The sequence below is a fragment of the Piliocolobus tephrosceles genome, chromosome 7 (assembly GCF_002776525.5).
Source record: "Piliocolobus tephrosceles isolate RC106 chromosome 7, ASM277652v3, whole genome shotgun sequence".
NCBI classification, from domain to species: Eukaryota; Metazoa; Chordata; class Mammalia; order Primates; family Cercopithecidae; genus Piliocolobus; species Piliocolobus tephrosceles.
In genome coordinates this window covers 38,379,782-38,396,704 of record NC_045440.1, presented here as the reverse complement: position 1 = coordinate 38,396,704, position 16,923 = coordinate 38,379,782, and the positions used below count along the sequence as shown (strand labels likewise).

The 16,923-nt window shown below is 43.2% G+C and overlaps 1 protein-coding gene and 1 pseudogene across 1 annotated transcript in view; one reads left to right on the top strand and one right to left on the bottom strand.

Moving 5' to 3' along the window:
• IDO2 (indoleamine 2,3-dioxygenase 2) overlaps positions 1 to 16,923 on the bottom strand; it is a 73,495-nt gene that overhangs the window by 18,787 nt on the left and 37,785 nt on the right. The window contains exons 5-8 of the mRNA XM_023214496.2: positions 15,998 to 16,116; positions 12,902 to 12,916; positions 10,344 to 10,443; positions 8,410 to 8,527 (exon numbers count right to left, since the gene is read on the bottom strand). Coding sequence (XP_023070264.1) covers positions 8,410 to 8,527; positions 10,344 to 10,443; positions 12,902 to 12,916; positions 15,998 to 16,116 — 352 coding nt within the window. The remainder of the gene's footprint in view (positions 1 to 8,409; positions 8,528 to 10,343; positions 10,444 to 12,901; positions 12,917 to 15,997; positions 16,117 to 16,923) is intronic.
• LOC111544076 lies at positions 843 to 1,380 on the top strand (annotated as a pseudogene).

The following is a 16,923-nucleotide window of genomic DNA, read 5'->3' as shown; positions in this document are numbered from 1 at the left end:
ACAAATTGAACAACTCAAAAAGTAGACAGATACAGAGAAACTTGTACATGTAGTCAGGGGAGAAAGATAAACCGACAGTTGACATCTTAATAGCAACCATGGAAACCAGAAGCTATTGTTCTGATATCTTCAACATTTAAAAGAATATAGCTGCTAGCAAAAATATCCTTCAGGAATTGAGAAGAAATAAGGCAACTTTTAGAGGGGAGAGTTTACCAACAGCAGACACTCACTAGAGGAAGTCTTAAAGGATGTACTAAAGGAATTTCTAAAGGAGTGAGGACAAACTTTAGAAGCATTAACATGGGGCTGGGCACGGTGGCTCCCGCCTGTAATCCTAGCACTTTGGGAGGCTGAGGCAGGCAGATTTCCTGAGCTCAGGAGTTTGAGACCAACCTCGACAACATGGCAAAACCCCGTCTCTACTAAAAATACAAAAAAATTAGCTGGGTGTGGTGGTGCACGCCTGTAATCTCAGCTACTTGGGAGGTTGAGGCACAAGAAATGCTTGAACCCAGGAGGCAGAGGTTGCAGTGAGACGAGATCATACCATTGCACTGCCTGGGTGACAGAACAAGACTCTGCCAAAAAAAAAAAAAAAAATTAAGAAGAAGAAGAAAAAAAGCATTAACATGGGAGGGAGGGGAGTCTGAGTCCTGGAAACAGAGCTCCACGCTGGAACTGGTTCCCTTGCAGTCATTTTCTATCCAACCAAACAGCTGATCAGACATGGGAGCCAGCCAGAGCTGCAGTAGAGATGAACGGGGACCGCTGTATGACATGTGTTTCTGCACCGGGAATTTCCGAAGACTGCACTGGAGGAGTCATTATGTTAACTGCCTCATGATGACAGTGAGGACAGCATGAATGGTCATGAAGATACAAATGGTTCAAAAGAAAGTTGCAGAGAACAAAATATACATTTTTTGATTGCACATGTCACTGGGATAATGAAACATGCCATATCTCAAATGGGAAATGCCCAAGAAAGTGTTCAAGAATGTGTACGTGCGTTCATCAGCTTTATAACACCTGAGGTAACTGAAAGATGTCCCCAAGAGGAACGGAAATGACCAGTGGAGAGGATCTTCTCTTTGCCGTGTCTGCCGTAGGCTTCAACAGTTATGTGGAACCTCTGAAATTATCCCTTCAGAAACTCAGAGAGGCTATGAAAAGAGAGAAGGGAATTGGTGGAGAAGTCAGAGCTACAGGTGGGCTAAGTGAGAAGCTTATGGAATAGGCATTTGCTAGCCAGTCACCAGCCGGCTTCATACCTGCCGCTGGGCAACAACAAATGTTATGGTTTATGTATCACCATAGCAAGAGATTTCTGGTGTTCGACAAATTCTCTTTCCAGGCTCTGAAGAAATGATGGGGTGAGGAATTTAGGGAAGTGAGAGTGTGTGATTCTGGAATAGAAATACCAGAAGACAATGACTGGTGAAAAGGTATCCCTTTGTATATTAAGTAGCTGTAATGTAACTTCCTGATGCTTGACTAGTTGAGGTGTTAATTCTTTTTTTTTTTTTTTTGAGACGGAGTCTCGCTCTGTCGCCCAGGCTGGAGTGCAGTGGCCGGATCTCAGCTCACTGCAAGCTCCGCCTCCTGGGTTCATGCCATTCTCCTGCCTCAGCCTCCCGAGTAGCTGGGACTACAGGCGCCCACCACCTCGTCCGGCTAGTTTTTTGTATTTTTTAGTAGAGACGGGGTTTCACCGTGTTAGCCAGGATGGTCTCGATCTCCTGACCTCGTGATCCGCCCGTCTCGGCCTCCCAAAGTGCTGGGATTACAGGCTTGAGCCACCGCGCCTGGCCTGAGGTGTTAATTCTGACTAGAGAACCTTTTCCATAAATGATATTTATTTATTTATTTATTTATTTATTTATTTATTTATTTATTTATTGAGACATGGTCTCACTCTGTCCCCAGGCTTCAGTGCAATGGTGTGACCTTGGCTCATTGCAGCCTTGAGGTGCATCCTCCCACCTCAGCCTCCTGAGTAGCTGGAACCACAGGCACTCACCACCATTCCCATCTAATTTTTTTTTTTTTTTTTAGAGATGGGGTTTTGCTATGTTGCCCAGGCAGGTCTCAAACTCCTGGGATCAAGTGATCCTGCCTCGGCCTCCCAAAGTGCTAGGATTACAGGCGTAAGTCAATGCATCTGGCAATGATTTTTTTTTTTTTTTACTTTGGATTTTAGATGTATAAAATATTTTTATTTCCTAGGAGAGTTTATTCTTCTGTAAGACTCCTGCATGCATTGTGTATTACAATTTATTACGTCAGAAATTTGTAGACAGTCTCTTACTTTCATATTGAGTCATGCCACTTTTGTAATTCAGGAAGCAGCTGGGTTAATTCATAAAGTCTTCCCTTTTAATAAAATATAAAGGTAGGGTTCATCTCGAATGCAAGTTGTTTGTATTACAAATTTGTATTTGTCCTGGTTATACATCTTGCATGATAGTTTAGTTAGAGTTTCAGCACATGCTGTATTTATTAAAATGATTTCCTTTGTAAAGCATTCATAGCTTGAGCAGTACCATTTTTCAACAGTGTAACTGAGTAAGTGTAAATGCAGAAGCAAATATTGTCTGCCCTATTAAACTTGGTGCCGATTAACGGTGTTTACAACGTTCATTGTGCCCGTTAATGTAGTTTTAGTTATTGGAGCTTTTGTTAACACTAGACTTGTTTCTGAGTTACATTATTAAGAGTGTTGGAATTCATTGAAGTTTAATGTAGTTCTAGTGCTTGTAAAATGGTGCCCTTTCAGTAAGTATATAATTTTTTTTTCAAACCATATCTTCAAGTACTATTACCCTTCAGAAGAATTTTAGGCTGGATGCAGTGGCTCACGCCTGTAATTCCCAGTACTTTGAGAGGCCGAGGCAGGTGGGTCACTTGAGGTCAGGAGTTTGAGACCAGCCTGGCCAACATGGTGAAACCCTGTCCCTAGTAAAAATACAAGACATTAGCCAGGTGTGATGGTGCGCACCTGTAATCCCAGTTACTTGGGAGGCTGAGGCAGGAGAATCGCTTGAACCTGGGAGGCAGAGGTTGCAGTGAGCCGAGATCACGCCACTGCATTCCAGTCTGGGCAAAAGAGCAAGACTCCATCTCAAAAAAAAAAAAGAAGAAGAAGAAGAAGAAAAAGAATTTTATAGGCTGATGGTAAATGTTCTCATTTTACCTTTTAATTGAAATGTGAAGGTTCCTAGTATACCGTCAGGCATCATTTTCTGTACAGACCTTTTGCATGGGTGAGGGAATGGCTGGAACAGTGGCTATGAACAGTGTGAATAGAAGCCGTCAACTACTAGTGTGCTCTTGATCTTTGCAGTAAACTAAGCTTAGATAATATAACATCGTATAATTTTTTAGTATTTACTTTGGTCGTTTCTTTTTTAAAGTGAGGATTTGTATTTTCTCAGTTATTCTTTTGGTGTTAATTAATCTGAACTTTTTAAAAAATAGTTAATATCAAAAATTGCTATTATGCAGTCTGCCTAAAAGGAAGTTTGAGTGAATGACATTTCTGAAGGATACTCCAGTTTGTAAGTTAGGAACAATTTCCCAGATTCAGGCTGAACAGAGGCATTTACTCTGCCAGAAGTACCCTCTGGGGCATATTTGGGTTAATCGGAGTTTAATAACTTCCTCACTTTCTAACCCTATTTAAAAAATAATCAGGCCAGGCCTGGTGGCTCACGCCTGTAATCCCAGCACTTTGGGAGGCCGAGGCAGGCAGATCACCTAAAGTCAGGAGTTCAAGACCAGCCTGACCAACATGGAGAAACCCTGTCTCTACTAAAAATACAAAAAATTAGCTGGGTATGGTGACACATGCCTGTATTCCCAGCTACTCAGGAGGCTGAGGCAGAAGAATGACTTAAACCAGGGAGGCGGAGGTTGCAGTGAGCCGAGATCCCGCCACTGTACCCCAACCTGGGCAACAAGAGCAAAACTCCGTCCCAGAAAAACAAAAAAAGAAACAATCTTCATTATAGAAAGTTCAAATTGAACAAAAGGAGGGAAGAAGTTAAGTAAAATCAACTATCATCCTCTGTGTTGAAATAATCAATGTAAATATTGTAATAAACATCATTTATCCTTTTTTGCTAAATATGTATATTTTCATTAAAATGTGCTCATATTATGCAAGTTCTGTAACCTGCTTTTTTCACTTAACAATATATTGTGAACATCTTTTATTTATTTATTTATTTTGAGACAGTCTCACTCTGTCGCCCAGGCTGGAGTGCAGTGGCAGGATCACGGCTCGCTGCAACCTCCACCTCCCAGATTCAAGTGATTCTCCTGCCTCAGCCTCCTGAGTAGCTAGGATTACAGGCATGTGCCACCATTCCCAGCTAATTTTTGTGTTTTTACTAGAGATGGGGTCTCACCATGTTGGCTACTCTGCCCTCGAACTCCTGACCTCATGTGATCCACCCACCTCGGCCTCTCAGTGTGCTGGGATTACAGGCTTAAGCCACCATGTCTGGGCTGTGAACATCTTTTCTAGGTCAAAAAGAAAAGAAAGAAATGTTTGTATGATTTTATTATCATATAGAATGTATTAAAGAAGAATCTCAGTGTTAATTACTTTCCAATTGAGTTTACACAAAATAAGTTCTCAGACTAAGATGGAAAATCTTTCCATGATATCAAGTGAACTAATGAGAAAGGAACAGTAGCAGAATTTCACACTACAGCTTAGCCCCAATTTACTCAATAAGAAACCTGATTTAAATGCATACACTAAATTGTTAGAAAGAAACCCCCGACTCCTCATTACTGCTAAAAGAAAAAGTTCTTAACACTGCCAATGTGCCAATGGGTCAAGCAAAAACTGGAGATTCTGTTAATTTGTTAATTTGGAAGTAAATAAAGGCAAACATTTCCATGACTTTTGGGGGAGAAAAATATCTTCACCTTTTCTGAGAAGAACATTACTTTCTAGAGAACAGGGTCTATCAGTAAGCATGCCAAAAAAAAAGGAAAAAAAAAAAACAAAAAAAAACAACCACATCTCTTAATAATCTGAACACTTGAAAGTCTGAAAATAGTTTAATATTCCAATGAGTCAGAAAGCTCAGAACTGGCTGAGTCCCTGGAAACCAATTCCAAAGAAGGACTGGACGCAGCTCCTGCAGACACACACGGTAGACAGGCAGCAGGTGGTGGCAGGCTGACATAGTACTGTATGGACTTCTGCTTTATGGGGGCAGTTTATGAAAATAGACCGGGCTGGTTCTGTCTTCCACTCAGAAGTGAGCACGGTACAAAACTGAGAAAAGCTGGACAAAGGACTTGGGATTCGGGTACCGGGAGGGTGGCTCTCCAAAATGCCACTGCAGTCTACAACGGGCGTTTTCTACTCAGCCCTGAGTGTGAAGGGGTCTACGTGCCTGGACGGAAGTAGTTATGGATGAAGGGATTACAGCTCATGACTCTTGCTAAAGTTGGGCTCTAAAAGAAGCTATTGTTTGGTATGCTCCATTTTGGGGAATGGAAGCAGAGGGAAAAAGTCCAGCCAAGCTCCATTTATCATGCAGAAGAAAGTTAATAATTACAAACCAGAGGCAATGCCTGGAGCGTTCATGTGATTCCTTAAATCCTGCAATTTCTAGTGTTTGTTACTATTTTTATAACTTCATTTCTTGCGATTACTATTGCTGCATAGAAACTACTCCAAACATAGGGGCGTGAAGCAACCACTGTGTTCTGCTGATGAGGAATCTGGTCAAGACAAGTTGGCAATGGCTTGTCTCTGCTCCATGTGGCTGGCGCCTCAGTTGGGAAGACTTCAAGATGGGACATAAGTTGGGGTGGGAGCCTAGAAGCATCTGAAGGCACCTTCACTCCTGGGCTGAAGCCAGCTGGGGAACCCACACATGGCTCTTTAATGTGATTTGCCTGTGTCGTTTGCACAGCATAGTGATGTCAGGGTAGGTGGACTTTTTACCTAGTGGCTCAGGACACAAGGTAGAACCTGCATCACCTTTTCTAGTCTTGCCTCAGAAGTCTGTGCTATCCCCTCTACTACATTATATTGGCAACACGCATATCACAAGCAGGGGCACAGAGTCCACCCCTGGATGAAAGGAATGCCCAGGCCACACTGTGGAGGAGCGTGCAGGATGGCATGGGGCCATCCTTAGAAAATGCAGTCCAATCCATTCAGCTGTTTTTCCATAGAGATGAATGTGACTAGGAGTAAAACATTTAAACAAAATTATGTCTGCGTGGGAAAATGTGCCTTTTGGGAAAACAAGGGCAGTAGCCCTGGGACCTCCTCAGACAATGAGACCTCCTGCAGAGGCTGAGCAGGAGAGCACAGCGGGTTGGCCTGGGCCTAAGAAGTGAGTCTGGGCTGGGCGCAGTGGCTCACAGCTGTAATCCCAGCACTTTGGGAGTCCGAGGTGGGCAGATCACCTCAGGTTAGGAGTTCGAGACCAGCCTAGCCAACATAGTGAAACCCCATCTTTACTAAAAATACAAAAATTAGCTGGGCACGGTGGTGCCTGCCTGTAATCCCAGCTACTAGGGAGACTGAGGCAAGAGAATCACTTGAACCCAGGAGGTAGAGGTTGCAGTGAGTCGAGATCACGCCACTGCACTCCAGCCTGGGCGACAGAGTGAGACTCCATCTCACACACACACACACATACAAAAGTGAGTCTGAAAGTGAGCCCTAGGAAAGCCTGTGACAGTCAGACACTGAGTGCACCATCTTACTGCTACATGCACTGGGACCTGGTGGAAGGTTTCTCTTAATCTTCCAAAATTACTTCCTTGTGCTCATCCATGTGATCTGAAGACACCTGCACTATCTCCCTAATAGCCTTGATATCCTGAGTGATGGATATCAGGCTTTCTTGGCAAAGCTAAAACATATCTCATCTCATTTCACCTTGGCAAAGCAACCATACAACTTAGGGGACTGGTTTGGCGGAAGGCCTACTGATGTGATCATGAGCTTTAAAATTAAAATTCAAGGAAATAGAGAAAATAAAAATATAAAATACAAAACCAGGAAGTGGAATGGAAATAATACCTAATCCTATGACTTCACATAGGTTTCTGCTAGTACTGAGAGGCTGGGATGACAAATTATATTTACTTTTTTAATACAGGATAATAAAACTCGGCACCACCCAGCGTCTTTCTCCCTCCCTCCTGTCCTGCTTCCTATAAACATTCTCTTTTCCTAGAATCTTTCTTTCAGGGATTTCAGCAGGATTCAGGGAAAAGGATACTTAGACTCTGGTTTTCTCTTGTTAGGAAATCACACCCCTCTCTCACATCCTTCTAATACATTCTTCAGATTCCTCTGAGAGGATAATTTGAAGCGCCTCCCAGATTTTGGAAACTGAATGCAGTAACCAGAATAAGATTTGTAACCGGTCCAGGAAGGTTGGGCCCCATAACTGACCATGCCTGTGTTAACCAGAGTAACAGGGAGAGGCTCCCTAATGCAACAGGATATTTATTCTGGTATAGGGCATTGCAATGGGAATACGTGTGCCATAATAAACCATGTGGGTATTCAGAGAGATAAAGGAAGACACAAGTTTTTAAAGGAAAAATGAGGACAATTACATAAATGTTTTGAGATCATTATCCTTGGCTATGGGCATCAATAAAAAGGGTGGCACAAGGCCAACTTTGGAAAGGCAGTTGCTGGGCAGATGTCATTGTGTAAGTATTTTTGTGTGTGTGTAAGGTGTGATGGCCTTTGTGCAAGGTGGTGATTTTTTCAGTCCTTTGGAAAAGATTTTGTTATCAAGCATTTACACATGGGAGCTCTCTCTTTATAGCCTTCCCCAGCTCTATTTGTCAAGGTTTAAAAATTTTTCTTCAACACAAGTGACTCTATTTTGATTCTGACAACTTTCCTACTTTTGACAACTCAGCCTGCCCTAGCCACAGAAAGGGAGCACAGGCCTTCCATTAGACAAGGCTTAAAACCAAGGTCTGACATCTCAGGAACCAGCAGAGGGGGTTAGAATAAAAGGGGCATTAGAGAGTGTAGACAAACCGCTCTGCAGTACCTAACACTGCGGGATGGGGCATGCATGACCAACATTGCTGTGCATCCCATCCCCTCCTCTCAAGCTTCAGGCAAGACCTCAACATGCCTAAGAAATGTCTGGCCACTGCAGAAGGGAAACCATCTTAATCACGGGAGAATATAAAGGAGAGGGAGAATACAAAGCTGTGACAATAGCTCTCCAAGATAATATGCGCTTAACCTAAAAGAAAGATCATCCACCAGCGTCATCTGGTGGATGAATGTATCATCACCCCTTCGGGACATGCCTGGTCTCCAGGTCCCCTTCCCCCAAGCAGAGCCCAGGACCCCTGGGAGATTGTTCAGAAGCATGGGAGGCATCTTACTGTGCATCTGTCCTAAGGTTTTGGTGATGTCCTGAATAGACAGTCTCAGTCGCTGCAGGGCTTGGAGCAGGGCCTCCTGGTTGGGCTGTAAGATAGCATTCACGGCCTGAACAAGAGCCTGGGAATGAGATTCATGTATACAACTTATTAGCACTTCCTTAAAGTCCATGCAGGCAGAGTAAGCCTCATACTGTGGGAACCCAGGAGAGGACTGGACAGTTTGTCAGAACTTCCTGGGAACATCCTAAGCTAGATCCACTGTGGTGTCAGCCTGACAGCCAGAAGCTCCCTGGGGACCTCCCAGACAGACCCCTAGGTAAGTGTTTCGGGAATTTCAGCTGACTGTTACTTCTTGCACCTCCCAAGGGCCTGAGTACTATTATTTTACTCTTTTCGTCTCTCAGATTTGTCACATATTATGATCAGTTCTACTTCTGCATTTCCAACTGGGGCATCCTTGCTCCGGAAAAGTCTCATATAAAGTCAGATTTAAATGGTTTGGCTCTGTGTCCCCACCCAAATCTCATCTTGGATTGTAATCCCCACATGCTGATGGAGAGACCTGGTGGGAGGTGATTGAATTATGGGCGTGGGTTCTCCCATACTGTTTTCATGATACGAGGAAGAGTTTTCACAAAATCTGATGGTAAAAAATTGTTTGGCAGCTCCCCTCTTTGCTCTCTCTCCTGCTGCCTTGTGAAGAGGTTCTTGCTTCCCCTTCACTTTCCTCCATGGTTGTAAGTTTCCTGAGGCCTCCCCATCCATGCAGAACTACGAGTCAATTAAACCTCTTTCCTTTATAAGTTACCCAGTCTCAGGTAGTATGTTTATAGCAGCGTGAAAATGGACTAATACACAGACAGATTCTACAGAGCCCCCAGCTCTAGAACCCCCTCTGCTGGGAAGACTTCCTTGTCTTCCTTGAGCCTCTACTTCATCTGAACTATACTTAGAAAGCCGGTATTTCATTCTGTATCTTCCAATGCACTAAACACATGGATGAGAACTAAAGTAACCATGGAGTTTAACCACTGAGAGAGAAAGAAAGTGCTATAATATACCAGCAATGGGTCACCCCATTGAGGACACAGTAGGTGCTCAAAACATATGCTTATCAAGGGAGGTAGTGTTGGCTGGGCATGGTGGCTCACACCTGTAATCCCAGCACTTTGGGAGATCGAGGCAAGTGGATCATGAGGTCAGGAGTTTAAGGCCAGCCTGACTAACATGGTGAAACCCTATCTCTACTAAAAATACAAACATTAGCCAGGCATGGTGGCGTGCACTACTTAGGAGACTGAGGGAGGAGATTCGCTTGAACTTGGGAGGCAGAGGTTGCAGTGAGCTGAGACCACGCCATTGCACTCTGGCCTGAGGACAGAGCAAGACTCCATCTCAAAAAACAAATAAACAAACAAAAAAAAAAGCAGTTGGGGGAGGTAGCGAGGGAAGGCAAAAATCTTAACTGAAATATTTTTAGGTAAGGCATTAACGCTGTAGCTGATCACAGGCTGCATCACTGTCTTTTGTCTTCTATCCAGCCTTCCTGGTACCTGTCTGAGTCCTGAAGAATTTCCAGTTTGAGGCCCGGTGCAGTGGCTCACACCTGTAATCCACGTTAATCCATCTTCAACCACTGTATCCATCATGAGCTTCTGTCAGGGCTGGGAAAATGTCTGTCTTATTAGATCCAATTTCCCATTGCCCAAAACAATGCCTGTTTGTTGAATGGAGAAAAGGTCCATTCCAAGTTTTATAGGAATTGAGAAAAGGGAGCAAATACGGTGGCCTAGAGCTTAGATCTCTTCTCTCAGACTTGAACTAAGCAGGACAAGGTCTATGTTCATTTGTATTGAGAAATCCACTGCAGGAAAGGCAGAGTGGTAAGCTCAAGCTCATTTAAAAGGAAAAGGTGCTATCAAGTGGGAAGATACCTTTATTCCGGGCACTGCTGCTTTCTCCACCAAAGCAGTCACCAGTATAAAGCCATGCAGGCTCTCTCCCCCAGGAAATGAGATGATGGTCTCCAGGTTCCTTGGGAAGGAGAGGATCACATGGTTAGGGATGCGGAGACTGTACTGTGAGTACTCACTGCCCAGAGATCCCTGCCAAGTTAGGTAACTGCAGGGTGGAATCACCGCACAACTTTTTCCTCTCCGTAAGACAGTCCTGAAGATGGGCATATACCTTCAGCAATGTTCAGGGAGGAAACAGAACAGATAAGTTCAATCTCATGTTCACCTGACAGGCAGCCTCCCAATATCTAGCATGGCTCTGATGGTCCTGGACCATCTCCGCAGTGGAATAACTGGCTGAATGAGAAGTTCCTAGTAAGAGATGTAGCTGATTCTCCACAGGGCCAGTTCTATGGTCCATCAACATCATTCCTAACAAAAGCCAGAGTCTTGGAGCTAGACAGACCCAGGCAATAGCTAAGTCCATGCTCTTTTTTTCTACAGGTATGAAACCATGGCCCACAGAAGCAAAGCAGCTTGCCCAAGGTCATATAGCCAGCTAATCACAGGACTAGGCTGGGAAGAGTTTCACAACTCAGGCCAGTGCTGCCTCTAATCCGTTTATACGTGTATTAGTTCATTCTCACACTGCTATAAAGAACTACCTGAGACTGGGTAATTTATAAAGAAACGAGGTGTAATTGACTCAGAGATCCTTAGGCTTATAGCAAGTGTGGCTGCAAGGCCTCACGAAACTTTTCAATCATGGTGGAAGGGGAAGCAAGCATCTCACATGGTGGCATGAGGTGGGGGGAAGTGCCACACTTTTAAACCATCAGATCTTGTGAGAACTGGCCGGGCGCAGTGGCTCAATCCTATAATTCCAGCACTTTCGGAGACCAAGGTAGGCGGGTTACCTGAGGTCAGGAGTTCGAGATCAGCCTGGCCAACATGGTGAAACCCTGTCTCTACTAAAAATACAAAAATTAGCTGGGCACAGTGGGACATGCCTGTAATCCAAGCTACACAGGAGGCTGAGGCAAGAGAATTGCTTGAACCTGGGAGGCAGAGGTTGCAGTGAGCCAAGATCATGCCACTGCACTCCAGCTGGGGTGACAGAGTGACACTCTGTTGCAATAATAATAATAATAATAATAATAATAATAATAATAATAAGATCTTGTGAGAACTCACTCACAATCACGAGAATAGCACTGGGGAAATCCACCCCCATGATCCTGTCACCTCCCACTGGGTCCCTCTCCTGATATGTGGGGATGACAATTTGACATGAGAGATGGGTGGGAATACAGAGCCAAACTCTATGTATCTATCTATCTATCTATCTATCTATCTATCTATCTATCTATCTATCTATCTCAATGCTGTGCAATCCAATGGAATCTGGAAGACTGTTACAGAGGGATCATTTCTAAATGACCTGCTGTCATTTAAATGGAGTAAAACATCTACAAAACCTAAAACTTTAACTCTATGGATCATATTTGCCCTTCACATTTTAAGTATGAGACAAAGACGAAAAACAAAACCAATGTCAAACCAAACCAAACCAAGTCAAAGTCAAGACTTACATTGTTCCAGCAGCAACATTAGCTTGGGAAATGATGTCTTCACCTTCTGTGCCCCCATCTGCCCAGTTTTTCTACTGGACACTCTTATTTGATGGGTTTGGCAATAGAAGCTGAGGTTTGGTGATGGGAGAAGCAACACTGGATCAGAGGCTATTTTTGTTTTCCAGGAGAAGCAGAGCCTAAGGATGTGTGGATCAGACCTGCCCCGTGAGCTCCAGTCTATGTAATAACAAGGTCTTTTGAAGGGATTTTTCTGTAGTCAATCTGCAATCTGGCCTCCCATAGAAGATATAGTGAGATGAGAAATATTTTTTTCAAACTATTAAACTTCAACTGGGTGCAGTGGCTCACGCCTGCAATCCTAGCACTTTGGGAGGCAAGGTGAGTGGATCACCTGAGGTCAGGAGTTCAAGACCAGCCTGGCCAACATAGTGAAACCCTGTCTCTACTAAAAATACAAAAATTAGCCAGGTGTGGTGGAGGGTGCCTGTAATCTCAGGTACTCAGGAGGCTGAGGCAGGAGAATCCCTTGAACCCAGAGGCAGAGGTTGCAGTGAGCCGAGATCATGCCACTGCACTCCAACCTGGGCAACAGAATAAGACTAAGTCTCAAAAGAAAAAAAAAAAATTAAACTTCAAAGAGTTACTGAAATTTGGTAAAGTTTAGTTTTGTTTTCTTTGTACTGCACGTTACTTGTTTTATTATGTACAGACTGGAAAATACAGTAAAAAAAAATTACCTAATCTATACAAGGAAGAGGCAATCACTGTTAACTTTTAGATTTTGAACTTCAGGCACATTTCCTTCTAGTATATTTTTTATGCATTTTATATGGTTGATATTATACTATACATCTAATTTAGCATGCTTTGTTCTTTGTTTTATTGTAAGATTTTAAATTTGGCATAGATTCTAAAGTGCACAAATGATTTCTGAGAACTTACCCAATTTCCAGGAATCTAGCCCAATTTCAGTTATTGATGACCACCAAGAGAAAAAAAAAAATAAAAGAACAATTCAGTTTGTAAACCAGATGTATTAATAACTTCTAGGGTCACATGTCCACAGGCATGCACACTTGTTTGCAAGGCACTGCAGACACACACACATCCACACTTACTTTGAATTCTGCAGGTTGTGGCTGGACTATGGGATGCTGTGTGACAAAGGGTGAGTGACATCTCCACTCACATTCCAGCCCCAGAATATTTAGCCTGTGGCCATCTTAATAAATTATTAGGCTGCACACAGTGGCTCATGCCTGTTATCCTAGCACTTTGGGAGGCCAAAGTGGGAGGATCATGAGGTCAGGAGTTTGAGACCAGCCTGGCCAACGTGGGGAAACCCTGTCTCTACTAAAAATGCAAAAATTAGGCAAGGCTCAGTGGCTGACGCCTGTAATCCCAGGACTTTGGGAGGCCGAGGTGGGCAGATCATGAGGTCAGGAGATCAAGACCATCCTGGCTAACACGGTGAAACCCCATCTCTACTAAAATACAAAAAATTAGCTGGGCATGGTGGTGGGCACCTGTAGTCCCAGCTACTCAGGAGGCTGAGGCAGGACAATGGCGTGTATCCAGGAAGCAGAGCTCGCAGTGAGCTGAGATGGTGCCACTGCACTCCAGCCTGGGCAACAGAGTGAGATTCCACCTCAAAAAAAAACAATAAAAAAATCAGTTGGGTGTGGTGATGGGTGCCTGCAATCCCAGCTACTCAGGAGGCTGAAGCAGGAGAATTGCTTGAACCCAGGAGCCAGAGGTTGCAATAAGCCGAGATCATGCCACTGCACTCCAGCCTGGGAGACAGAGTGAGACTCTGTCTCTGAAAATAAATAAATAAATAAATAATAAATAAGTTATTTCACTCCTCTTACATTTTTGTATTTACCACAACCCCACATTTTGTTCTAGCTAGTTGATTCCTACTCAACTTTTAGGATTTGCCTTACATCAAGTTCTGACCCTCACCAAGATTTTTGCTGATTTGTAAAGACTGCATTGATGCCATTTCTCTGAAATTCTAAAGGACATATTGTTTGAGTCACTCTTTGACATTTGTCATATAGTGTCTTGTTATTTAACCACATGGGGAGTACTTTGCTTCTATTTCTTTCATTTCTTCATAGCACTTAGCTCTGTGCTAGGCATATTAAAAGGTTTCAAAAGATAGTTACCAAACAGAATAACTGGTGAGACCCAGGACTGTGTCCGCATCTCTGGAATTAAACTAGCCCTTCACTCTTCCTTCCTAGGAAACTATTAATAGCTTTTTTGTTGTTGTTTGTTTTGTTTGTTTTTGAGACAGGATCTCACTCTGTCGCCCAGGCTGGAGTGCAATGGTGGAATCTTGGCTCACTGCAACCTCTGCTTCCCAGGTTCAAGTGATTATCCTGCCTCAGCCTTCCAAGTAGCTGGAATTGCAGGCACCCACTGCCACTCCTGGCTAATTTTTGTATTTTTAGTAGAGAGGGGATTTGACCATGTTGGCCAGGCTGGTCTAGAACTCCTGACCTCAGGTGACCTGCCCACCTGGGCCTCCCAAAGTGCTGGGATTACAGGTGTGAGCCTCTGCACCTGTCTGTTGTTGCATTTTTGACTACCATTCTAGTACAGTCATTTTTCCCTTCAACCTTCTCTTATTCTTTCTCTTTGAGTAATAAATCCAGCTAATTCACTATTCAGTACCTTGAGCAGAATAAATTATGCACATATTATTTTTTATCCAAATTCTTACCCAGATTCAGCAGTTTTCAGTAGTCACCCATTTTATTATTAAAGCATAATTAATCAAGGATCACAATTCATAATTGCAGAAAATATAAACCTCCAGGGCTCAGAGCTCCTGAGAGATATGAGATGGCCCAATCTCACTTCTTCCAATGGGGCACATTTTTTTTTTTTTTTTCTTGAGGCAGAGTTTGTCACCCAGACTGGAGTGCAATGGCACGATCTTGCTCACTGCAACCTCCACTTCCTTGGTTCAAGCGATTCTACTGCCTCAGCCTCCCGTGTAGCTGGCATTACAGGCATGCACCACCATGCCCAGCTAATTTTTTTGTATTTTTAGTAGAGACAGGGTTTCACCATGTTAGACAGGCTGGTCTTGAACTCCTGACCTCAGGTGACCCACCTGCCTCAGCCTCCCAAAGTGCCAGGATTACAGGCATGAACCACTGCGCCTGGTCGGGGCACATAAATTAGCCTTAAAATCTAGGCTGTCTACTAAATACGTAACCCTTTTAAGTAGATTCCCATCATCGCCTCTGGCAATCCCATGGCTGAGGAAGTTCTTCCTCACATCAAACCTCAGTGAACCTTCAGCTGTTGTAATCAGCCACAAAAGAAACTGCTGTCTCTTTTATCTGGAGCTGAAATAAATTTGGCTGCAAAAATTAAGGTGAAAGGAAAATTTAACATTTTAGATCATGTGTCCAATTCTATTTGTTGAATTTCTTGTTTGTTAAAAACTCATGCTATTCCTTCTATAGACAAATGTCCTTATTCGCAGCCCAACTGTCAAAGGAATGATGTGACTTTGGTGGAATAGATGGAATTATTAATCAAATTCTCAATCCAACCCACCTGGAGCATCTGCTCTGAATTCATCCATAATCATTCTCTTCTGATCACTCTATAATGATTACTTATCCAAGTCAACTGGTTCTAACCTGATATGAATGGAGGCCATCTTAGGGAATAAACAGTTTGAAGAGAAAGAACAAATAAAAGCTAATTTTGCAGGAGCTTGATGGTCAGGTTGAGAAATTCACACATGATGTGGAAACAAACAACACAAAATGGCCTGATCCATTGTGTTCAGAGCGGACTGAGAGGAAACTTCTGGGGCCTGTGATTTTTGAATTTTTGGTCAAGCTCACCCCTTCTTTGGAACCATAAAGCAGACCATAATACCATAAATATGAACATCCGTAATTATAAAAAAAGCCTGGGCGTTTCCTGTGGGAAAAGTTAAAAGTCACAAAACTGCCTCCGGCAGAGTTTCAGTCTGTGGAAATTCAAAGCATTCTCTTCCTTCCTTACCCGTCTGGATCTTTTTTGGTCCAGTTTGTCAGCACCAAGTCTGAGTGGACCAGGATAGGAGGGAGCCCCAAGTTCCTGGAGACTTCAACAAATGGAAGGGCAAGATTCCTTGGCAGGACCTTTCAGAAATAAATCAAGACAAATAGCATATTCTAGAAAGCTTGCAGCAGAGGAAATAACCATGGTTGCCTTTTATTCCAGCAATCCTGTGGTACACAAATGACCTGGGAACCAAGTTTGAATTACCTGAGTGACGCACATTCATATGCCTCACACATATCTTTCTGTTAATGACCCAGTGGAAATACTGCTTATGAGTACACGGTACAATATATGTGAAAATTACAACGTTGGACCATACACATACATATAGAATATAAAATAACCTCTGCAAACTGTGCAAAGAAAGGCACTACCAAAACAATTAAACATAAACTGGGGCCCGAGGAGATTACCAATAGAAAAAAGTTTTGATAGATGGGTAAGTAGGTAGATGGATAGAAATACATATATATATATATATAGAGAGAGAGAGAGATGATAGATACATAGATAGATGATAGAAAGATGATGATGATAGATAGATAGATAGATAGATAGATAGATAGATAGATAGATAGATAGATGATAGATTTATCGATTGATTGACTGATAGAGATATACAGCTAGATGCAGAAACCTGTGTGTGCACCAGGGTATGAGCCAGGGAGACCCCAGCGCCCTAGAAAAGCATGAGGATAGACCACCTCAGCCTGTGGGGAAACTGACTCTGTCTCTCACTCATTAGTCAAACCCAGTAACACCTTCAAGTAAGCCACCGCAGGACAGACCCCTTCACCCTTTTTTATCCAAGGAGCCCTCCACAGCTCTTTATCAGTCACAAGTCCGGAAAAGCTGCATGGGGTTCTCTATTGGAGGTAAAGGCT